At 46.5% G+C, this 24,453-nt stretch overlaps 1 protein-coding gene across 1 annotated transcript; it reads left to right on the forward strand.

The window, feature by feature from the left end:
- The first annotated feature begins 6,011 nt into the window (after positions 1-6,011).
- PLP1 (proteolipid protein 1) lies at positions 6,012-23,928 on the forward strand. Its single transcript, XM_061178190.1, has 9 exons — positions 6,012-6,159; positions 7,990-8,139; positions 18,081-18,157; positions 18,973-19,175; positions 19,880-20,036; positions 21,220-21,388; positions 21,836-21,909; positions 22,696-22,761; positions 23,857-23,928. The coding sequence occupies exons 1-9, from the start codon at positions 6,012-6,014 to the stop codon at positions 23,926-23,928; spliced, it is 1,116 nt and encodes a 371-aa protein (XP_061034173.1).
- The last annotated feature ends 525 nt before the right edge of the window (positions 23,929-24,453 follow it).

A 24,453-nucleotide genomic window follows, 5' to 3' on the forward strand; every position in this document is an offset into this window, starting at 1 on the left:
GATGGCGGTGGTGAACTTTGTGCGTCCAGAATTTGGCCAAAGGCCAATCGCCACCAATGAGGGGCCAGATGAAAGCCCCTGATTCTGGGTAGATGAAACTAAAGGAAGCAGGTCTCAGGGACACAAAGGCAAGATTGAGAAATCTCTATAAGGCTTTGAAATGATAAACTGAGATAAAGTTTGTCAGAAGGACAATGGTCTGAGGAGACCTGAACTCCTCAGTCCCTGGGGCCAGCTCAAGGACAAATTTATTGAATCTATGCTGTCCTCTCCCTATAGATTGTTCCTCTTATAAATAAACAACATTAAAGACACTTAGACAAGCAGAGAGACTATAGGAGCATGTGTTAGAAGGCTAGAAAACAATTTTACCAGGGAACAATACAAACCAGAACAGAAAACCAAAAATACCCCAAGGGATCTCATTCTTAGAAAAGCAAAATAAACCCAAAGCTGAAGGACTTCAATGAACTATCAGACTGCAATTCAGCACGAACTTATCTCCCAGATATGGGCAGGCTGGCACCTCAAACAGGTAGACAGAAGGAGTCTCAGATGCGGGCACTATTACTAAGTGGAACATCTGGGTCCAAGGCAGTGAGGGCTTCAGCTGAGTGTTGGTGAACCCCTGTTTCTGTCAATGTCCTCCAGCCAAAGACCACCAGGAGCACATCTGGGGTTGAACAAGTTGGACTTATTGCTCTTTGCCTGTAGGGAAAACGCACACCTTGGGGGACAGTGGGGTGTTGGGGTGTCTCCCTTTGCTGCAACGGGCAATAAACCCAACTCGAACAAAGCCAGGTGTCTTCCTGGTGGACTTTTGCTGGAGGGCATTGACAACACATGAAGCCAGAGAGCCTGCATTTTTGCCTTCCACCATTTACTAGCTGTGTGACCTTGGGCAAGTTATGTGAGTTCTCTGATACTCAGTTTGCTTGTCTGTAAATTGAACATTGTAACAGTATCCACTTCTTTGGGCTGCTGTAAGACCTGGTAGTAAACTTTGTTTGAAAAAAAACAAAAATGTGGGGAATTCCCTGACGGTCCAGTGGTTGGGACTCCACACTTTCACTGCCGGGGCCCCGGGTTCGATCCCTGGTTGGGGAGCTGGGGTCCTGCAGGCCGCATGGCTGCGGCCAAAATACCAAAACAAAACAAAAAAACCCCACAAAGATGTGATAGCTAGGTCATGTCTGAAGCGGTTCCTAGGCTAAACAACTCAGGGATCCAGAGGCCTAGTGAATCTGCGTGCCTGTGATTTTGCTGTAGACAGAGAGTGCTGCTTTGCTGACTCTGGAGCTGGTCTGAGGGAAAGGCTTACAGGCTGCAGTGGGCATTTCCCCTCAGTCAGAGAACCCTCCACCTGAGAGTAATTTCTCCAACCCCCATCCCTGACACATTCTCTAATTGTCTGTAGTACACAATTTAGCAGCACCCTTGGGTAATGGGAAGAACACCAGACTTGGAAGAACTGCGTTTGAATCCTAGCTCTTCCAGTGCCAGCTGTGGGCTTCAGATGCCTCAGTTTGCTCATGTGTAAAATGGGTATAATGACCCTACCTCGTATGCTGTGGGATTAACAGGGATTACGTTTGTGCAAGAGGAGTAGGGTGATAAATTAGTTGACATCAAAGTTTCTCCTAAGAAGGGTACAGTCCTTTTTAAGGAAAATACTCAGATACGCCAGTTTCGGGGAAGGAGGAGCTCTGATGGAAAGGACTGGAAGATAACACATATGTAGCTAAATTGCTTTTCATAAGAAATAAACATGAACTTGGGGTGAGAGAGAAGAAAAAAGAGGAAATGAGAGAAGGGAGAAAGGAGCAAGAGTGGATGCATGGCAGGAGGATGGAGTTTGCAGAGAAATTCCAAGTAGCAATGTAGCCAAGGACTTTTAAATACAGGAATGTCTAGTCATCAATTTTTAATTGTTTGTGTTGCTATAGCATACGTCCCCTCCATCCACCCAAACGTTGCTAAATACTGTTACTTGCACAAATCCTTTATGTGAGTGGTTTTTACAGAAATCCAGGAAGAAAAGCAGCATTCCCAATCTGGTGTGACAAAAAATAGAAAGCAGGGAGTGGCCATGGAAGATGAACTGGATGTGAATCAGAAGTTCATTAGGAGCCCAAATTCAGAACCAAATTTGGTCATGGGATTCTGAGCTCCCTCAGAATTCTCAGAAATCTTGGGGAAGACACTGGGCCTCCCTGGCAAGGCGTGGCATAGGGGCTAGAGCCAATTTTATCTGACTTTGAAAGGACAGGCTAAGCCCTCTGTTTACATGCGCACATAGGGCAAGCCAAGCATAGGTAGATGCTCAGTGTTCGTTGTGTCTGAGTCTCCATTTGGTTAATATCTCTAATATGTTTTCCAGATGAACCTGTAAATCCCCTCAGGCAAGGGCTGTGTCCAGAAATCCTCCCATCACTCTGTATTCTCCTCAAAGCCTGGCAAATTGCTGGATACAGGATAAGAAGAGAAGAGAGAAGATGAACAGGAGAAAGGTCAGGCCCTAAGTATTAACAAGAACCGCTATTATTACTGTTGTGCTGTGTCCTAAGCTGAGGTGTGATGCAAACCCAATCTGGCTTGCTACAAAGCCCGAACCCCTAACCACTGCATTGTGCGGCCCGCCTCAGGGCCCATCACATCTTGCCTTGCCCCAAACGATCTTCCCTAGAGTCAGGCGTGGTTCGGGGGGTTGGTAAGGCTCACAAGATGAAGGAATTGGGGGCCAAAATGCAGAGTAGAAGGTGTGTCCATAGGGAACCGTGATTTCTTTTTTGAGGTTTCCCTAGCAACCCCTCCGGCTCCCTCCCCAGAAACCAGCTTGGCTTGCCATGGAAGATTGCCCTGGCTTGTAGGGTTGCCAGAGTTAGCAAATAAAAATACAGGGCACCCAGTTAAATCTGACTTTCAGATAAACAATAAACACATTTTTAGTATAAGTATATCCCAGACAGTAATTGGGAACATACTTATCCTAAACAATTTTTTTGTGGTTTATCTGAAATTCAAATTTAATTGGGTGTCGAGTATTTTATCTGGCAAGCTTACTTGCCTGGACATGATATTGCAGAGAGTAAAGGAATGGGGGGCTTTTAGAATTTCCTCTTCAGTGGCTTCAGCATGGGGAAACTGACGCAGGCTGCTTCGCACAGCCCTTGAGGGAACTGCTTCAAGGACTGTGCTTATGGCCCTGCTTGGGTGCGAGTGCTGGTGTAGGCTGACCAACTTGTCCCAGTTTGCCTGGCGTTTACCTAGGTTTAGCATGGAAATTCCCACATCTCAGGAAACTTCTTGGTTCTCGGCAAACCAAGACAGTTGGTCATCCTAGTGAGGACCATACCTAGAGGAGCATGCAGCTGAACTGCTGGGTGAGTCTCAAGGAGTCTCAATACGCCTCAGCATAGTTCCTCAGGTCCATTTAAAAGATGAAGAGGTTCCGGGGAAGTCTAGGAATCCTGGATCTGAAAGGCGTTGGTTCTAGAGATCATTCAAGTTCAGCCTCTGTTTGCTAAACGCCTATTAAACATTTTCAGAGATACTCTGTCATCTCCCCTAGTTATTATTATTATTATTATACCGTAGCACAGGCACTGTGCTAACTATGTTCATTATCTTGTGTAATCTTCTCAATAACTCCACGAGGTCACTATTATTATTGTTCATTTTCTGGAATGAAAAAATGGAGACCCAGAGAGGTTGAATTGGCCCAAGTCACAGAGCTGGTATTTGGTAGAGCTGATATTCAAGCCCAGGTGTGTCTGACTTCAGAGTCTATGTTATTTTTTTTTTAAATAAATTTATTTATTTATTTATTCCTGGCTGTGTTGGGTCTTCGTTTCTGTGCGAGGGTTTTCTCTAGTTGCGACAAGCGGGGGCCACTCTTCATCGCGGTGCGCGGGCCTCTCACTATCATGGCCTCTCTTGTTGCGGAGCACAGGCTCCAGATGTGCAGGCTCAGTAGTTGTGGCTCACGGGCCTAGTTGCTCCACGGCATGTGGGATCTTCCCAGACCAGGGCTCGAACCCGTGTCCCCTGCATTAGCAGGCAGATTCTCAACCACTGTGCCACCAGGGAAACCCGAGTCTATGTTATTAATCACTCTGCTCCGCTGCTCATAGACAGCTCTGATCATCTGGAAGGCCCACTTGATATCTTGCTAAAAATCCTTCATGCTGCAATGCTATCAACTTCCTTCTTGATTTATCAACAGAGAGAGGATGGCTACTCCCAGGGAACCCAGGACTAGCCACTCTCTCTAAACTCAGCTTTAACTGGGACAGCCAGCCCCACCCCAGCATTCCCCAGCCACCTCCATGTCCCCTTTTTGAGGAAATCTGAGGACAGTTGGGGAGCTCTTGCCCCAGAATGAAGAACCCTACTGGCTTTTTAGGCTTGTAGCTTAGGCTCAGTGGCTCTCTCTAAGGCCAGCTCCTTGGAGGGTGTCTCATGGGCTGAGAATTGAACAGAGCTTCTGTGGCTGGGCAGCAACAGTACAGCCAGGGTAGAGAGAACATACCAGTGAGGATTTGCTTTCCTTCCTGAAGGTTTCTGCTGCAGGGAGGGAGCAGAGGCTAAGGGAAGCTGCTGACACTCTATCCTTTGAAACCCTTCCAAGAACTGCTGGATTCAGCTTGTGGAAATAATTGCAGTGCATTAGAAAATTTGAAGGATTTTCAAGGATAATCCAAGGAGCATGTAAAACCCTCTTTGGAGGGTCCTCCAGGGGAATTGCCTCTTAGACTTTATGGTTTTGGACTAATTGTGCTTAAAAAATGAACCCAGTTCCCTCCAAGGTCCTGGGTGTCTACAGCCTAGGAAGGAGCAGGCCAGGATGGAGGAGTGCATTAACCCCTCCCTGTGCCCCTTGTGCCCCCCCTGGCTGTCACAGACAATTCCACAGCAATCGAGTTCCTAGGCGGGGAATGGTTGGAGGGTGGGAGCTCCCCCAAGGCTCAGTGCCTGCCACATCCTATTCAGTGGCAGGAGGAGCCCATGCTGGTGGGGAGAGCAACTGCCCAGGATTCCTCCTGGGCTCAGCCCAGGGTGTGGGAGGAAGAGGGGGGAAAGCAATCCTCAGCCCTGTGGGGCAATTGCGCTAAGCTCTGGCCCCATGATTTGTGCTTACGTGGAGTATGCAGCTCTCAGCAGGGAGAACTGAGACTCCCCTTCTTCTCCATCCTGGATGCTGGCACAGTTTCCCAAAGAAGGCACCCCAGCCTCGAGGGTAGACAATCCACTCCATAGGCGCGTGGCTTTGCGTTGAGGTATTGTCCACAGCCCAGAGCGACTCCTTTGAATCAGGCAAGCAGCCAGGGCTGAAGGGCTTGGCCTGGCTTCTCTGAAGGGACAGCAAACTTTGATGATGATGATGATGATTCTGATGATGATTGAGGGGGCAGAATCATATCTCTGAAAAGGCAGTCCTGGGCAGCAGCTTTGAAAGGAGGAGGCCTGAGCAGCAGCTTTGAAAGGGAGGCTTGAGCAGCTGCCTGAGTGGGTCCCTTCAGTGGCAGACGTAGCCTTCACTGTTCGTGGGGTCAGCAGAGGGGCGAGGAGGGGCCTTGTTCCCCTGGAAGGTGGAGGGACCAGCCTCTTGTGCTGAGGACCTTTCTTGCATTCAAGGGCTCATGTCTTCTCCTCCCACGGGGAGCAGGACAAGAGCAACCTCTCTTCTCCATCCAGCTGTGCCTCAGGAGGTGTTCCTGGGAGTACTCTCCTGTGGCTGGAGGTCAGTGTTTCGGAAACGCAGGCAAAGAAGGGTGTGGGCGGCATGGGGGCTGGCCAATCTGCCACGGCGAGGACTTCTCTCTCGTGATCCACCAGCATCAGTGGAGCAGACTCAAGGGACCCACAGGCTGCTGTCCCTCAATCTGCCTGAAGCATTTTTCGAATGAGATTTTCAATAGAAAAACCAAGGCGTTGCATATAATTACAATTGTCCCTTGGTATCCGCAGAGGATTGGTTCCAGGACTGGTGCAGATACCAAAATCTGCGGATGCTCAAGTCCCACAGTCAGCCCTCAGCCCTCGGTGTCCACAGGTTCCGCATCCAAGTATTCAACCATTCGCAGTTGGTTGAATCCAAGGATGCGAACCCCAGGATACCAAAGGCTGATTGTACAAATTCCCACTACACCAAAGTGCGTAGAGTGAAAAGTCTCCCTCTTGCTCCAAGCCCCCTATCCCCTTCCCCAGAAGCAGGCCACTCTTATCAGGCTATGTGCATTCTCCCAGAAAGATTGGAGATCTCTCTTGAAAGTGTTCTCTTTTTTTCTGAGTTTGTTTCAACCTTAACTTTAATGACTCCTCCTTTGTGACTTCAAGTTTAACCATACACAAAGTAGAGAAAATAGTATAATGAACCTTCATGTCCCCATCACCCAGCTTCAATAATTTTCAACATTTAACCAATGTTATTTCATCTAACCTTGCTATTGTAATTTTCTGGGGGAGGAAAAAAATCTCAGGCATCATGACATTTCACCTCTAAATATTTCTCTGTGCAACTCTAACTGATAAAAGATCCTTTTTAAAAACATAATTACCATGCTATTATTACACCTAACAAATATAAGAAAGTCCTTAGTATTATCTAATCTCCAGTGACTGATTTTGAGTCCCACTGATCTACAAATTGCACATAACTTGCCCTGACTGGAGTTGAACGTGGACCCCCTGCTTAGCCTGAGAAGTACAAAGGGTTGGAGACTTGGGCCACAGCAGCCTGAAACCTGTCCATGCTCCCCCTGGCTGTTCTTGTTCAGGCCAGAGGCTCTCTGTGCAAACATTCTTTTGGAGCAGAACAATCTTCCAAGCAACTTCTAAGCAATGAGAGTCTGGAGAGGTGCATCCTCTAGAGGTGGCTCTGTCCCTTGCCTGCTGGGTGGCATTGGGAGAGCTGCCTCTGTACCCCATCAGCAAACTAGAACAAATAACATTGGTCCTCAGAAGTCAGGTGAGTATTTGACAGCCAAGGATAGTAGTATTATTTCTGCTGTGCTCAGAGATTGTATCAAACATACGGCCCCTCTGCAGGGACCACTGTGCCAAGACTGGCCGAGTTTTCATTTTGGTGAAGGTGGATTTTGTGGACAGCTTATTTCTCCACGTTGCTAGTAGCTATTTGGTGGTCCCTAGACACTCCTTTCCTGAGCTTATTCATCTGATTATTCTGGCTTCCAGACTACCCTTCACTCTACCCCTAAGCCATGGGCATCTCCTCATCACAAATACACATCCAACTCACCCCCTGCCCCCATTCATCTTTGCACTGCTCTCTGAATCTTCAGAAGAGGAGAAGGAGCACCCTCTACTTCCTCCCACCCCCTGCCAGCCCAAAGTATGTGACATCTCTGGCCCTCAGCCCTCAGTTCTCTTGGCCGGAAAGGCAAGGCCACCAATCGGCATGAAATTGGGTGTGGAAAGTTCTAGCTCAAGTGCCTAGGAAATAATATATAGTCTGCCAGCCAGCCCTCTGTGCCAGGGCTAGAAAAGCTGTAAGAATAAGCCACTTGCCTTCTTAAATTTGATCTGGGAGGACATTATCTTGGGGAGCAGAAGCAAAGCCTCAGCTCCGCAGCCCCAGTGTTAGCAGGTGACCTCAGGTACTGTGCCTTCTCTGTTTCCCTTTACAATCTTTTTTGAGGACATGGAGAAGTGGCCTGCCAGATTGGGCACTTGAGCCCTTATTTACTTTCCTGGGAGAAATTCACTGGAATTCCCTGAATTTCAGAGTTCACTCTATACAATGGAGCAAAGAGAACCCACTTGCCCAGTGGCCTTCAAGAATCTGGTAATATGGGATCACACAGCAGAGAGGGGAGGTACTATCCAAACGTTTTGGAGTTATTGGCAAGAAAGCTGCACAACCAAAGCAAGCTGTGATCAAGGGGGTCCAGATCCTCTGAGGTACCATCAGAATTGCATTAAGCAAATTGTTTACTAGTTTCATACAATCCTGTATTGTTCCCACAGGCACCCAGTGCAGGCAGCAGGCTGCCACCAAGAAGGCTGGCAGTGCCCTCTTGAGGAATCCCTGGGTACTGCCGGGGACCCAGCTGGACTCTGGAGAACATTTGCCAAGGGCAGCCAGCAGAACCATGGGAAGCAGAATCACAGAAATTGGTGGGGTTGGATAGATTTTTTAGAAAGCCCCCTTGGGGACCTAGGAAAAAACCCTATGAGGGCTGTGGGAAAGGCTCAGGAGAAGGGTGGTGAGTGGGTTCTGAGGCAGAGTGTCAGGCCCTACAGAGCCACTGTAACACAGTAGATCCTGGGGAGCTGGGAACCTTAAGGCACCGGGGACAGTGAACATGACACAGTCACCTGGCTGAGCCCCTTTGCCATCCCAGGCATAAGAACAAGGTGCAGACAGGAAGACATGCTCCATCAAGGACTGTGGCGAGAGAAAAAGAAACACAGAGAGAAGCAGAGACAGAGATGGAGAAACAGAGACACAGAGAGATTGAGACTTGGGGAGAAGACAAAATGAATAGTATGGCAAGAGAGTTGGAGGAAAGGAGAAGAGAAATGTCGGGGAATATGTTTGAAAAATTGGTATCTGTGAATTTACTGGGAACACATCTTTTCTTCCAAGTAGCTTAGCAGTCCCCAGAGCTGCTGCTGGGAATCCAGGGGCAGATTTGTGAGAAGCTCAGCCTGAGAGATTCCCCCTGCATATGGAGCTGTCTCATCTATTTGAGCTGTGAAAAACCATCTCTCTCATCCCGTAAATCAGAACCCCCGGAGTTTGCACTCAGTTTCTTCTGCCATCTGAGAAGCTGAGGGCACACATTTGGCCCATTTGACTTCTTGCTTTTGGTCCCCGCCTCTCCTCCAGGGCCATTCTCACAACAACCATCCAGAAGTTAATTGTTGGCACAATCCTACAACTCAGCTTCCTCAGTAAGTGGAGTCTGTGGCTGGAGAACAGGGCTGGCGAGGTCAGGGGTCCTGGGACCCTCTACCATCAGTCGTATGGCCTTAGTCTGGTCTGCTCCAGAAAGCTACTATTACACGGTTCTGCCAAAGGGGCAGTGTTTACAGGGATCCTTTCTCCTTGGGGCTGGTATAAGAGCAGAGGATATAGAGTTCTAGGACTCTGGACAAGCCTCAACTACTACAGGACTCAGGAACCGAGGGGACCCACAAGGGCATCTGCAGAAGATTCACCCATTTCCTAACAGAAGAGCCCAAGCCAGAAAAGTGACCAAGGCCACAACCCAAAGAGAAAACTGTAAGACACAATTTTGCCTCTCTCCCCCCATAGGAAGATTCTAGACTCTGCTCAGTATCTCCTTCCTCTCCTCTCTTACCCCAAGGCAAAGCCATGGGGAAAATTAGGGAGGGGGCATCCCTTACTTCCCTGGAGTCTTAATGGTACTCTTCCAGTTATATGCCAACCAGTTTCCTTATAGGCCATCTATGGGAAGATGTGGGCCTCAAGGTCAAGAGAGTCGTGTCTCTCTGAGACTCCTGAAGGGATAGGGAACACGAACAAGGAGCTAGGTAGACACTGGTTAAGATTCGGTTCTTCTAGAAAACCTTCCATAGGCTAATCCCACCCAGTCCTGGGCACTCAAATACCTTTACAGTCTTTAGAAATAAATATTATTAGGTTTAGCATATTATTCCCTTGTTTTTGCTACTTGGCTATTTTTTCTTAGTGTTTCTTTCTCTGTGGAAAGAACCGTATTACTTTCCCCTTCCCTCCATCCTCACTGGCACCCATGGCTTCACCTCAACCCACTCCCTGCCTCTCACCAGCCTGGGTTCAGCTCTCTGACGACACTATTCTCAGGGTGGGATATTGACTACCTAATTTCCAGATTGTGTTCTCGTGTCAAAGTCAATTACCTTCCATGGAAATCACCCACATCCCTAATTCTGACCTTTTCTTTAGCCTATTCTGTGAACCTGCACAACAGGTCTTGCCCCGTCCCTGGGTCTCTGTTATCCCGTCTATAAAAATGATTACAATTCTACTTTTCTCCAGCTTGGTCAAAATCTGTTCGTGGAATCAACAGCTTGTGTTTTGTCCTCATTCAGTTGAAACTAAGAAGGATTTGGAGGAAATTATTTTAAAAGACAATTTTTCTTCTCTCCTGTGTTTCTGGAGCTGGGATGGCAGGGAAGGAGTGCTTATTTTCCAAAGGGTGGGGGGAGAGTAAAGGTGGATAGGGTCAAGGGCAGCTAGGAGTGAGGGGTGGGGTTGGGGCAGAGTTGGAAGGACTGGGAGATGGCACCTAGGTTTTCGACCCTGACTGCCTCGCCAGGGCTACCACCTTCCTGGCTTCTGACACTTGTGCTGCCACATCCCACACCAAATAGATCCAAGGATCAGTTGGAGGCCTGCAGGACCTCTTTATTTCCACCCCCAAACCGCATTTCCAGATGTCTGTGCAGCAAAGTGAAATTCCACACAGGCAAGCCTTGGGGGGGGGGGAAGAAAAAAAATGAGACAATTGGCAGTGAAAAGCAGAAAGAGAAGATGGAGGCCTTAGAGAAGGGAGTATCCCTGAGGAGGTGGGGACAAGGGGAGGAGAAGGGGAGGAGGAGAGGAGGAGGAAAGCGGGCCTGTCCCTTTAAGGGGGTTGGCTGTCAATCAGAAAGCCCTTTTCATTGCAGGAGAAGAGGACAAAGATACTCAGAGAGAAAAAGTAAAGGACCGAAGAAGGAGACTGGAGAGACCAAGATCCTTCCAGCTGAACAAAGTCAGCTGCAAAGCAGACTAGCCAGCCGGCTACAATTGGAATCAGAGTCCCAAAGACATGGGTGAGTTTCAAAAACTTTAGCATGGAAGATTCAAGCCAAAGCACAGGAATTTGCAAGAACTTTGCGGTTCGGGGTTTCTAATGGTTGAAATGAGTTGTGTTTTGGCACCTGTTTTCTTTTTAATTCCTTAGCACGCAGTTAAATTAACTCCTTCTCTGCTGTACTGAGAATGATGCTTTATTGTCAAAGAACTCCAGCAGCACGTGGAGAGTCCCACAGGTCCTTGGAGAGAGTGCCTGGCGGGCTGGATGTGGTCATGTGTCCTCCTACCCCCTCACTTCCCTCTACCTTCTCTTTTCCCCTGGTCCCCAGGTCCTGGTAATGGCCCAGTCAGCTGACATCCCTGGTTTTGCTGGAGGCAACTAATGTTGGCTGGCCCTCAGCTGTTCAAAATAACTGCTTGCTTGATACAAAATTTGGACCCTGCTGGGCATCAGAAAGAAACTGGGAGAGATGGGCTCAGGCTTGGCCATGGCTAAGGAGGTCAATCCCCGGTTCAGGAAATGAAAATAAAGTCCTCAATGGCTTTACCATAGGGAACGGATATGGGTAAGGGTGTGTGTGTGTGTGTGTGTGTGTGTGTGTGTGTGTATGTGTACGTGCGTGCACGCACATGTATGGGTGACCATATGTAGCAAATATTAAACACTTAGCCTTCCTGAGGCCATGGCTCAGACTCTAAATCCCTGCTATGACAAGGAGGTTGATGGGACCTTAGGGCTCTTGCTGACTTGGTTGAGTACTGAGGGCTTCTCCGTAGAGAAGCTATGAGGTCTGGTCTCTGGTGGTGTCTACTCAGAGCAAGGTGTGCAGAGCACAAGGGTCTTTGTCCACACAGGATGCCACAGAAACATGTAGACATCGCTCACATTTGGCAAAACAAGAGCAGCAGCTTGAATACATCCTAAATGAAATGAGAATCAATTGTCCTGAGTATTCACCATCAAACGTAATACTCAGAAGGCTCCAACAACATCCACGGAGATAGATATGTTTTCAGTTATACTAAGCTGGTGTCAGACTTTAGGTTGTTTCATCCTGAAACACTGAGAGAGCTTTTTGAAGCATGTATTCAGGCAGGATAATTAAGAGGGCAGAGAACTGGACTAGAAGTTAACACAACCAGGTTTGAATCCCAGATCTGCCACTTATGAACTTCATGACGTTGGGTAGGTTGCTGTGAATTATCACTTCATCATCTGGAAAATGGGGATAACAATAACTGCTTTGTCTACTTTCAGGGTTATAAAAATCAAATAATAATGATGTGGGAGTCCTTTGAAAATGGGCAAGCTCTACAACAATTGTAAATAATAATAATACCAATTATTATACAATAATGCATGTATAGGCTGACTCTTCTTTCCAAAGTGTTTGGACTTTCTTTGTATGTACTCTGTGCACTTGGGTAAGAATCATTTGTCCAGTTGAGTGTGGCCAGGTGAGAGGTGAATGTTGGAGGAACTCAATTCCTGCCCTAGGTAACATCAAGAACCCTACCTAATGTCAAGGCAGCTGATTGGGTAGCTTGTGAATTAAAAAACGGAGAAGGAGTAAAGAAGGATGCTGAATATTACTTCCTTAGGGGATGAAAGCCCTGAGGAGAAGGCAGGAACAAATAAGGTGACCATAGGGATAGTTTCCTGTTATGGAGGCTGGATGATTTCCTTCAGGGGAGATTACCATAGTGAGGGCACAGTAGAGGTTGTGTATTGGATCCCAGATCCTGGGGGTGGGCCATGCTTGGGCCAGGTGCACATGATGGAGTAGCCATTGAGTTCTCAGTTATTCAATGACAAAGTATCTCAAATACTTTGTAAATAATAGAGCATCTCCAGCAAGGTACTGAACTGCTACTACCTCTGACATGGAGTGTGTTGCTGTTTAACTATTGCAGTAGACAAATTATATCGTGGAATCTGGGATTGGAAGGAATTTAAGAAGCTGTCTGAGCTAATTCTCAATGCAGGATTCCCTTCTACAACACCCAATTAAACATTCCTACAGCTTCTTCTTAATCACCCCCAGGAACAGGGAGCTCACTACCTCAACCATACAGAATCCAGTAGGATTGGAAGTGAAGAGGAACAGGGAATTCAGTAGTGTCCACACAAAAGGTTTACGGGGGAAATGATAGTTCATTAAAACTTGTCCTGACTTGGGAGAGGGATGTTCCAAATGAGTCTTTGGGATAACAATGGAACCGGAAAAGAGCCAAAGAGCAGTAGCTGATTATTCTCTGCTTAGTAACACAATGCCATTACTGAACAGCAAAACATTGGCTCCTGCAAAGCCTGATGTCTGAGAACAGTGGCTGTTACCCCGGTAACCAGACTATGATGCTTCCCTCCAAAGGTGGCTGTTTGCCGAGCAGCGTAGTTTTGGCTGGCTCAGAGTAAGTGAGTGTAGCCCAGGCAAAAAGTGTGGAGGCAGAGCAGGGGTCCAGTTTTTTACAAGATGCCTGAAGACTATCTGAATCCCATCACGATGGCAAGAATGCTGCAGGAATGCCAGGAGCTAAAAAGAAAGCGGATTCAAACCAGCACATTCACTTACTTTTCCTAGAGACACTGACCAAAATGATCATAGGCAGCCTTCCCCACCCCACTCCTCACCTTGGCCCTGCAGAGCCAGAGGCGCTCTTGGAGAGCCAGGCAGATTGAAAGGTCTGCTCTGCTTCGAGGACCTTTTGCTCTGGCTCTGTGCTAGGAAAGCCAGCAATTTACTCAATAGCCTGACAACTAGAACTATGCTATCAAATCTCTCTGAGTAGTAACAAGGCCCAAGAAACCCCTGGGAAATGGGTGGGAGGGGAAATATAGTCTCCAAACCTATGAAGGCAGAACCCCAGCCAGTGGCATCTTTTTCCCTTGTTACCTTTTTGTGTATTAACTTAAAGCCTTGAAAACCATCCCCAGGATTCCTGGTGCTGAAAGAAAGCAACAGTAGAAATGCCTCCTTGCCCACAGAACTTCAGGTCCAGAGAACATCAAGTCAGGGCAGTGACCTGATCAGGAAGGGTCACAGCAGCCATGGGAGGTGAACAGAGTAGCTTTCCCTTCCTTTCCCACTGTCAGGGCCTGCCCAGTGTCAAACTCACAGCAAAAGCTCAGCAAGTACTGATTGATTAATTCCTCCTTGGTTATTTTAAAATGGTCCTAAAGGTGATCGTTCAGTTCTGCACTGGCCTCTGAGCTTTCTGCCAGACAGGGCTCTGGAAAGGAGTCAGTGACATCCCGAGGAAGAGAACAAGGTTCCCTAGATCAGCTTCACACTGCAACCAAGGGGAGAGGAGGAAATGGTGGGAGACTAACCTAAGGAATAAGGTATGGAAACTGTTGTCTCTCAGCTTAGTGCCAGGTGCTTCTCTTTAACCTTTCCAGAAGTGGGCAAGGCGAAGACAATGTGTCAGAGATAGAGTTTAACAATCCAGCCTCTACCCCAGTCTCCCAATGTTTGGGTATAAATTGGCATACATGTGTGCATATGTGTATCCATGCATGCGTGCCTGTGTGTGTGTGTTTGGGGAGGAGTAGGGAATATAGGAAACAAGGTGGTCCAGTTGCTGTTGCCATGGCAATAATAATACCTGTTCAAAGAGGAGCCTGAGATTCCTTTTATATTTAACTCTGCATGGCTTGACCATCTAGCAAGCTTGGATTCCCATGCCTCAGGGGCTACAGGGCCTCTTTCCAGCGCCTGAATGTGGTATAAGTGCTGATTTCATGTAGGAAAGACAAGATTATAGGCAGGGCTTTGTCTGGTCAGGATAAGGCCAGAAGCAAAAGTCTTTGTCTCTGGCACCTCCTGTTGATTGTTGTTTTACTCCTAGAACCCACCCACTCATCCCCATCCATCCCCAGTACCAGTCACGGCTGTTCTAGCATCTTGGTCCTGTCAACTGTGATAGGTCCTGATCAAGGGAGCTTCTGTTCATGGGGTGAGGTTAAGGGGTGGGTTCTGGGAGGAGGGTAAGACTTTAGCTCAGATTAGAGACTTAGGGAGATGGGGCCAGTTTTTCACTCAATGAGCCTGCCTGTTGTTTAGCTCTATTGTATAGGGTTCTTCTATCTCTCCCTTTGTCAGCTGGATTCAAGGGACAGGCTGGGAATTGTGCAGGGCACAATTGGTCTCTTTCTACCATCCCTTTCCATGAAAGTCCTTCCTTTCCTCCCTTTGATGGGTTCCCAGATTCACACTAAATTTCCATCATGGAGCTCGTCCTTAAGGCGTGCCCAGGGCATGGGAAAGGAGGGAGGGCTTGGGAGCTTTTGGCTCCTGCTTAAAGAGACAGCATCAGGATCAATCCAGTCCCTTGGATAGACGAATCTGGATGAGTCACAGCAGTCCCGTTGAGCCTTGTCAGACTCCTGTGAAGAGCATTAATGAGAAGGGCTTGAAGTTCTACCACAGATTGATTAGACTAGTTTGGGGAGTTCGCAGATATATCTAGTCAACACTGAATATCTCCCCTTTGCTTACATTTTGCCCACAGGACTTGGTGATACACATTTTAACACTAGATTATAGGCAGCTTTGGTCTTTGATTCACAGACATGTTTGTTTTCCCCAACAAGACTGAAAGCTCTTTGAAGAAAGGGACTGGGCCTTATAATTCCATTTTGTTTCCCATAGTGTCTAGGTTACTGCTAATATGCTTAATAATTGTACTGAATCCAATGAGCAGAAATGAAAGGAAAACACTGGGGAAGGTTATTATTTTTCTTTATCACCTCTCAACAAAGTCAGGTGGTTTAATCCAATTCTGTTGCATTGGGTAATATTATTGCTATATAGTTCTTTTATGCCAACTCCACCATGTTGCAGTCTATACTTAGCCTGGAAATGTGAGAATGCCCTTGCAAGAGCCAAGGAACTTCTTCAGAATCCCTCACAGCCTTCCTGAATCAAACTGATATCTTTTCAACCGTGAAGTCTTCTGAAATGGAGACTCTCTGGCTTTAGGTTCACACATTCCCAAATCAAAGGGAACCCAATGGACCTTTCTCAGAATGTTCTGATTGTCAACTACTTTGATGACACGATTTCTTGCATGTTCTGAGTTTTTCCCAGTTGGAATCCAAAATTTGATTTTTTGCTTGGACTGACTGACTGAGATCCCTCATTTCTGCTGAACTTAAATGCCCCCAGAACAAACATTTCATTTCAATGTGAAGAGGTGGACACCTGATGCTTATGCTTATATTGTTGAACTGTTTATAGCTGAGGAGTGATAGATTTATCCAGGGCCATTTATTTCCAACTCCATGTTAGAGACTCATTAAAGCCTATGTCCTTTTGTACCTTGCTTCGAGTGGCAATGGAGCAGAAAAGGGGGTGCTAAGTTATTTGAGCTCTAAGAAAATGGAGGAAAAATGGATGTAAGAAGAAAGAATATCAGTTGATGATTCAGAATTGCTCCCATGGCTTAGCCTTTTATCACCCAGTAAGAACACTATATGTGATACTCTCTGGTTATTTGGATGATGCTTGAGGGATCAGATAGACTCAAGCGGCTTTTTTCCTCATCTTTACAACCCTGGAGGGGGCATCAGCTAAAACTTAGAGTGGAATTCTCTGTTTAGTTAGCAAGAGTTCAAGTTTCTCCATCCCTGCTCACACCTGCACCACCATTTTAGCCCTTTCCAGGGTGAGAAAGCTGGGGTGAGTGAGTGGGCACAGGACAGTCACTTGCTAGGGACGATGACTCTCCTTACTCTGGGCTAAACAAACAGTTCTTCCATTGTTCCCTGGGTCTGATCCCCTCCCCACCCCCAAGCCTGCAGGCCCCTGCAGAATACCAATGAGGCTCCTGAGATCTCAGGGAAAAACAAGGCTTCTTTGTCCAGGGGAGCTATGGAGGGCTCTGTCCAAGACTTGACCCTGTGCTGGGGAGAGAGGGAACAGTGGGGTCACTGACCTTCCCTTCCCCCACCCCCAGGCTTCAGAGACCTTCTTTACTAGAAGATTCTAAGAGTTTGGGGATAGGCCGAGAAGGAAAATGGCAGCACTGTTTATTTCCAAGCTCCTCTTCTTGACTTACAGGATGCATCTAGTATCTTAACCTGTTGAGAAAGAGGAAGATCAATTTCTGAATGTTTCCTGAGGACAATGAGCAATTTCAACTGCTATGGTTTTCTCTCTGGTATATACATGTGTTTATGTGAACATTTGCATTCATGCATGTGCCCCCGCCCTGGCACGCGTGCGCGCACGCGCACACCCCCTGTGGGCCAGCTCTAATGAAGCACTGCTTCCCATAGAGGCCAAGTTTTCTGACAACAGTGCTTCAGTTCTTAGAAAAGGGAGGAAATTCAGTTCTGCTGCAAATGTTAGCTACTTATTTTGCTTGGCTTGGGCTTCTGAGTCTTGTCTCTGGTGTGACATACAAGAATCTTTGAGGAAGTGGCTCTTTGAGCACCAAGGAAGTGCTGTCATTTTAGGGGACAGTGGGTAAGAGGACTCACTCATTCTGTGGCTCTGAGAACAGAGATAAATAAATGTCTCTGCCTCAACTTTCTCATGATAGAGATAATTTGGTCCTTCAAAATCTGTTCACATGGATGCAGTTCAGCCAGGCAAATCACCAGATGGTCAAGCACTCAGGTCTAAAAAGAAACTGTACTATTATTAAGAGGTTCAGGCAAAAGACTCCCCTGGTCCCTGGTACCCTGGAATAGACAAGCGAGCTTTGGATAAAATCCAAACCTAAAAATTAATACAATTTATTTTATTTGTGTAAGGAGTTCCAACATGCTTTTCCAAAATAGCAGCTTCTCAGCACATTTGCTGATTATTTGTGTGTGTGTGTATATACACACAAATATTTTATATATGCGTATACTATATATATATACACAAAAATACAAAAGTAATTCATATGCCATATCTCTATGATATGTGGATAGATAAAATCAGTGTATATATAACTTTTTTCTGAAGAGTTTAACACTTTCATTTCTTCCACCTTTTGGGGATCTGGCCGAGAGGCCAGAGGGAGCCATCCTTTTCCCATCTATTCAGTCATCTACTGGATATTTTTTAAGTTTCACTCCATGTGACACCTTAGAGCTCAGGGCTAGTACTTGGGGGCACAGCTGCTCTCAGAGCCTGTGACTTGCGTGCCTTTCCTGCTTCTCAGCAACACTGGCTTGGAGCCTGAGGTACCAGGTCTGGGGAATCTCAGGGACTCTTAGCACTTTAAGACACCTGTGTTCCCAGGCCCTGGTGTGTTTTGCCATTCCAGAAAGACGTTTCATGCTTTGTTGACTTTGTATAAAGTCTCTTTGTAGCTGTTTTGACAGAACTCCAGGGTAGGACTGAGGGTGGGGACATTGGCCAAACTGTAGTATTGGGGGACAAGTCAGCCATGCAAAGTGTCCAAAAATCATTCAGCCTGCATTGTTTATTACTGAGAATAATAGTAATCCTCCAATTACCATTTCCCATCCTCTGCCAGTTCCCTCCTTTCCTTTGGACTGCTCTCCACACATCCAGACTAAGAAGAATCAAGCATTCCGTGCAGCAAATACACACAACGTTCAGGAATATCCAGGAACATGCAATTTCCAAAGTTTCTCCACCTGGAATGCTGTTTAAGGCTCAAATGTTGTCTGACAATATCAATATCTCTGGCCTGCACTCATCCCTTCCTGGAATTCTAAGGGCATTTACCCTTTGTAACCATTTACTTGGCTGCCTGGAATTGTTAGTTGAAAATATTAGGTCTACCTAGCTCATTCTCCTCAGTAGACAAACAAGTCCCCTGTGGCAGAGTCTATGTCTTTACGCCTTCACACTCCACATAATACCTAGCACAATGCTAGGCACATAGTAAGTACTCCATAAGAGTTGATAAATGATGAAAACAAATCAGAATGAGAAGAAAGGAGGGAATGATTGCATCATCTCTCTAGCTGGCTACCTGAATACCGATTGTTCAAAAACCCACGTACATTCTGGGAATTAAAGGTAAGGATTTATCTTCAAGAATGGAACAAAGTATGGTTTGGGGGGGGGTCAATCTCACATTCTAAAAGTCTAAGGTTCTAGACTCTCCTGCTTTTGGCCTCTGGGGTGACACCCCCCACCCCCTACCATCCGTGCATGTGAGCACAGGGCCTGGCTGGGCTGGTGGAGAGTGATGAGTGATGAGCTATGTATTGCCCATCCCTGACTGTTTACCCTCTTTCGTCCTCAGGCTTGTTAGAGTGCTGTGCGAGATGTCTCGTAGGGGCCCCCTTTGCTTCCCTGGTGGCCACTGGATTGTGTTTCTTTGGGGTGGCACTGTTCTGTGGCTGTGGACATGAAGCACTCACTGGCACAGAAAAGCTAATTGAGACCTATTTCTCCAAAAACTACCAGGACTATGAGTATCTCATCAATGTGTAAGTACCTACTGTCCCACACAAACCCTGTCTATCTTGGAGATACAGAACTCATCAGTACCTTAGTGACTAGTAGGGGATTGGTGTGGGGCCAGACAGGATTCCTGGATCTTCCTTCTGCGTGCAGGTTCTACCTGTGCCACATCTGAAGCCCTGAATGAAGGGAAAGTGCCACATTCAGAGGGGGAGGTCTGCCTGCCTGCCAGCCCACTCCTAACCACACCTACCCCACCCTTGCTTTGTCCCACATGTTTTAATTTCTGCTAGGTAGGGTTAACATGGACAGAGTTGGAGCCTCTGAAGTGGTCCATATAAAGAACTCGGGGGAGGCACAATGACTAGACAGAGTGGGGCTGCCTCTCCTGTTCCTGGGGGAAGTTAGACTCCTCTTCTTTCATCCCTCTTCCTTCTTGCCTAGCTCCTCTCTCCTCTCTCCTCTGAGGGAGCATCTCTGAAGGGTCAGGTCAAGGAGAGTAGTGCCCTGGTTCTTCAGGTTACAGGGTAAACCAGGTGTTGGGGAGGAGCATCTTCTTTTACTTCAATAAAGATAAGGTAGAAGCACAGAGGAAGAACCTAGTGATCCCTCTAAAGAATCCCTAGCCTTGTTTATGTGCCCACTCAAGGGTCCAACTAACTTATGCAGCAAGGGAACTGGGTCCTCAATTCATTAGATTTTCTGGCTTTTTGTCTGTCTGTTAATGTAGGATCCATGCTTTCCAGTATGTCATCTATGGAACTGCCTCTTTCTTCTTCCTTTATGGGGCCCTCCTGCTGGCTGAGGGCTTCTACACCACCGGCGCAGTCAGGCAGATCTTTGGCGACTACAAGACCACCATCTGCGGCAAGGGCCTGAGTGCAACGGTAACAGGGGGCCAGAAGGGGAGGGGTTCCAGAGGCCAACATCAAGCTCATTCTTTGGAGCGGGTGTGTCATTGTTTGGGAAAATGGCTAGGACATCCCGACAAGGTGATCATCCTCAGGATTTTGTGGCAATAACAAGGGGTGGGGGACAACTGGGCGTGAGTCTGTGGCCTCACCCCCACCCAAGGCTGGGTCCTCTTTAGGGGCCTGGCTTTTGAGTGAGGACGTGATGGCTGCAGCCAAACGAGAAGGTCAGGAAGAACGTGGTGCCCAGCTGGCTTAGCCTCACTTTTTAAAAGTTCCCTAGAAAATTTCATCTCAAAAGGAAAAGCATGAGTTTCGTGGGATGCTTTGTTCAATCAGACCATTTCTAAGCCATCTGTTGGTACCCCTTTACTCCCCTCCTAGCTGGGACCACAACAAGAGTAGATCTGACTGCCCAAGAGTTTAAAATGCTACTCGTGGGACTGAGATGTAGGTAGGTACCTGATCTGAGAGGGAGGGTGGATCATAGAAATTAAGTAATTGACTCCAAGATGGAATCCATAATATTCTGGGATCCTACATTGTTGGAGGCCCCAGAGGGAGCTAGTGTAGATCTGCATATTTAGTGCTTTATCTTTGTCAGAGGGCTATCCATGCTTCCAGTGAGGTACACATTGGTTTCCAGCCTCTAGAGTTAAAGATCCTTTGGGGGCTGAACATCTGTGGGTTGTGGTGATGTCTTTTGTGGCTAGCAGTTGGCTTAGAAAGGTTTTGGGATTGGAAATTTAAATCTCCTATTGGCTTTGTTCAATAACTAGGGATCCAAAGTCCTTTGACAAAGAACATTTTCTAAGCTCAGCCTAAGGCATTTAAATGGCACGACTTTCTTTCAAGATCTCTTTTGATTTCTTCACACCTTATCTGCCCAAACAATCTCCTGAAGCCTCTCTAACCCAGGGGTCCTCCTCACTCCAACCCCCACCCATTACCCCCACCCTCTGTCATATTTGGGGCCAGTTCTCTAGTAGATACTGCCAATGACATTTGGTAGAGGTGCCCTGCTTACTAATTTCATTTGGTGGAAATCCCTGGAACCTGGTTTCATGTCTGGTACATGCCATTCCAGGATCTCCTTGTTTATATTTCAATTTCTGCAGGCTGATGTTGACTTCTAACCACCCCATGTCAATTGTTTTAGTTTGTGGGCATCACCTATGCCCTGACCATTGTGTGGCTCCTGGTGTTTGCCTGCTCTGCTGTGCCTGTGTACATTTACTTCAACACTTGGACCACTTGCCAGTCTATTGCCTCCCCCAGCAAGACCTCTGCCAGTATAGGCAGTCTCTGTGCTGATGCCAGAATGTATGGTGAGTTAAGGTGGCTTGGCTCCCCTACCCCCTATAGAAGCACTATATATTTGGTTCTTAGGGTAAGGAAGGTGGTAATTATGGGGAAAAATAAAAATATGGATGCTTGGATCTAGTTTGTTAATCCTTCTCATTGAAACTGGAGAGGTTTCTTCCCTGAGAAGGGAACTTCTTGGAGGTGGTGGGAGTTTTCTTGGCTCTTTGCACTGCTCTACCCCAGTTGACTGCTGTCCCCGACCCAGAAGCAGCACATTTCAATAACAAACAAAAAATTTTGCAACTGTTCAATACCACCTTCTATTTTTTGGGTAAATCTTTAGAAAAGAAGATCCTGATTGTCAGTAGGACCCAACTTTTCATCCAGGATGATTAAAGATGGAAGAAGTGCTCCATGTAGCCCCATAACTCTGTGAAGCTTACCTTGGTTGATATTTGTGTCTTACGTAGGTGTTCTCCCATGGAATGCTTTCCCTGGCAAGGTGTGTGGCTCCAACCTTCTGTCCATCTGCAAAACAGCTGAGGTGAGTGGGGCACTGGGTTATTTTACAATGGAATGGCTAGTAACATAAAATTTCTACTCAACTTTGATTTTAAGGACCACAATTTCTTTTTGCTGGACTTTGAGTTAGCAGATTGCCTTCTATAAAATATTGCCTGAGCCAATGAGCATACATGGTAAAATATCTATTTTCCTTAAAGCTGCAGAGAAAGCCTTCCATTCTAAGACTTCCTCCCTTAAAAGAGAAATTTGTAGCTCTAGGTAAAGATAGAGCTTAATGGCAAAATCCCCCAAGTGAAAATTTTCATTCTTTTACTTAAAAACCTTATCAAGAAAATGGGTTGTGCCCAGACATACGTAGGTTTTATAAAACACATTTAGTTCGGAACTTCTCAATCTCATTTAAAAAGAAAGTACATTTGAAAAAGGAAACACTGTATTGAGAATGGATATTATACACAAATGAGGCAGGGGAATAAAAGTAAATCCTGAGGAAGAAGGCAGTAAGCTATTTCTTTGAAAGCAAAATGTTTTGGGATTCTGGGCACAACCGAGGAGAACCAGTTGATTATTTGGGAAGACTATACTATTTTATGAGTATTCTGTGTTCTGGGTGCTGTGGGGTCAGGTGCTATGGTGTACATGAAGAATGGGAGGCCTACACTCAGGGATGTGACAACTTAGTTAGAGATGCCAAATTAACACACAGAAAGATATCAACACGTCCAGAAAGTTGCACTCATGATCTGCAGCAGAGCCTATTTCAGCTGTTGCAAGACCCAGTTCTCCCTTTTGCATTTTCTTACAGTTCCAAATGACCTTCCACCTGTTTATTGCTGCGTTTGTGGGGGCCGCAGCCACACTGGTTTCCCTGGTGAGTTGTCTTTTAATGATCTTGGCAAATAAGTGGTCCTGGGATAGCTTGGGTACAGCTATGCTGAAAGGTAAAAAGAGGTAGATTCCTTCTAACCTTGAAGTGCTGGAGAAAAGCTGCTGGGCAGAGACAGCAGAGTGTAGAGACTGTGGCCTTCTACTTGGCGTTGGCAAGGCAGAAAATTTTCAGAAATGAGATAAGAACAAGCAAAGTGGTGTGAGGAAGAGGAAAGAGATTTGTGGTCAAGAATAATAAGATAGAGCATTTACAGAGCATGTAACATTGCCAGGTGCTTTGCAGTCAGAAATTATAGTTAATTCTCAACACATTCCGGTCAGATCAGTGACAAGAACACTGAAACCTTACTAAACGTGATTTTTGGTAGCCTGGAATTCTATATACTGTAAATAGGAATCATCTTGGATGCTCTCCAAGGGATTTAGTTACTCTCCTGAAAATACTGGAAGGACCTCTTAACATTATTAGAATTGTTATTATGGATGGTGTTTCGGCGCAGTGTCAATGTAGTGCATTCATTGTTCAGATTAAGAACCCGGGGTACTGAAGGGTGAAGCAACTTATCTGGAGTCATTGAATAAGTGGTGATCAGCCAAGGATCAGCTTGCAGCACTCCTGGCCCCCACCGCTGAGGCTTTTCTACGGAGTCGAGTTGTTCCTCATCTTGTGAAATAGATGGATGCATTAAGCAGGGGAAGGCTGTGCTGCACGGTGTGGCTATGCGTCTACAGCAAGCACCCTATGAATCCAGGTCGCTCAGACACGTAAGATATGATGATGGCAGAGCCCAGGTAGTGTTCACTTTCCTGAGGAAAACTCAGTGCTGGGCTGAGCAGAGGTGTGGAAAAATTCCTTGTCGAGTTGATTCTCTGGGCCTGGGCCATTGGAAGGAAATGTCTCAGAGAGGACTTCTAGTCAAGTATACAGGGCAAAAGCCTGGATGTGCTGCTTTTTGCAGAACAGAAGTTTTTTCTTTATTTAACTATGATTTTATTTCTACCCTTCCTCGTTCCCAAAAGGACTGGAGGAGGAAGCCTTTTCTACTCTCACTCATATTCTCTCTTCTCTTACCTACAGCTCACCTTCATGATTGCTGCCACTTACAACTTTGCCGTCCTGAAACTCATGGGCCGAGGCACCAAGTTCTGATATCCTGTAGAAATTTTCCTTTCTCTAATAGCGAGGCTCTAACCACACAGCCTACAATGCTGCGTCTCCCATGTTAACTCTTTACCTTTGCCACTGACTGGCCCTCTTCTTACTTGACGAGTGTAACAAGAAAGGAGAGTCTCGTGGCGATTAATGTCTCTCCGTGGACTCTCCCCTCTTATGTACCTCTTTTAGTCATTTTGCTTCATAGCTGGTTCCTGCTAGAAATGGGAAATGCTTAAGATGGTGACTCCCCAACTGCAAGTCACAAAGAAATGGAGGCTCTAATTCAATTTTCAAGCATCTCCTGAGGACCAGGAAGTGTTTTCTTCTCAAAGGGCACTTCCACTGATGGAAACAAAGTGGAAAGAAAGATGCTCAGGTAGAGAAAAGGGATGCACCTGGCCCCCTTGCCATCTTGGGGGCCAAATATATTCTCGTTGGTGTACAAAACCGAGAACTCACTCCTGTCTCCCTATTACCATTGACGATAGAAGAAAAAAAGAATGCCAGCAAAACAATAAA

The sequence above is a fragment of the Eubalaena glacialis genome, chromosome X (genome assembly GCF_028564815.1).
Source record: "Eubalaena glacialis isolate mEubGla1 chromosome X, mEubGla1.1.hap2.+ XY, whole genome shotgun sequence".
Lineage (NCBI taxonomy): Eukaryota > Metazoa > Chordata > Mammalia > Artiodactyla > Balaenidae > Eubalaena > Eubalaena glacialis.

What these genes read in the sequence shown, in the direction of transcription:
- PLP1 (XM_061178190.1), top strand. Translation starts at nt 6,012, where the DNA reads ATGCTCAAGTCCCACAGTCAGCCCTCAGCCCTCGGTGTCCACAGGTTC. An exon ending in TTCCCACTACACCAAAGTGC is followed by an intron (nt 6,160 to 7,989) that starts GTAGAGTGAAAA and finishes TTGTTCCCACAG; the next exon opens with GCACCCAGTGCAGGCAGCAG. An exon ending in CCATCTGCAAAACAGCTGAG is followed by an intron (nt 21,910 to 22,695) that starts GTGAGTGGGGCA and finishes ATTTTCTTACAG; the next exon opens with TTCCAAATGACCTTCCACCT.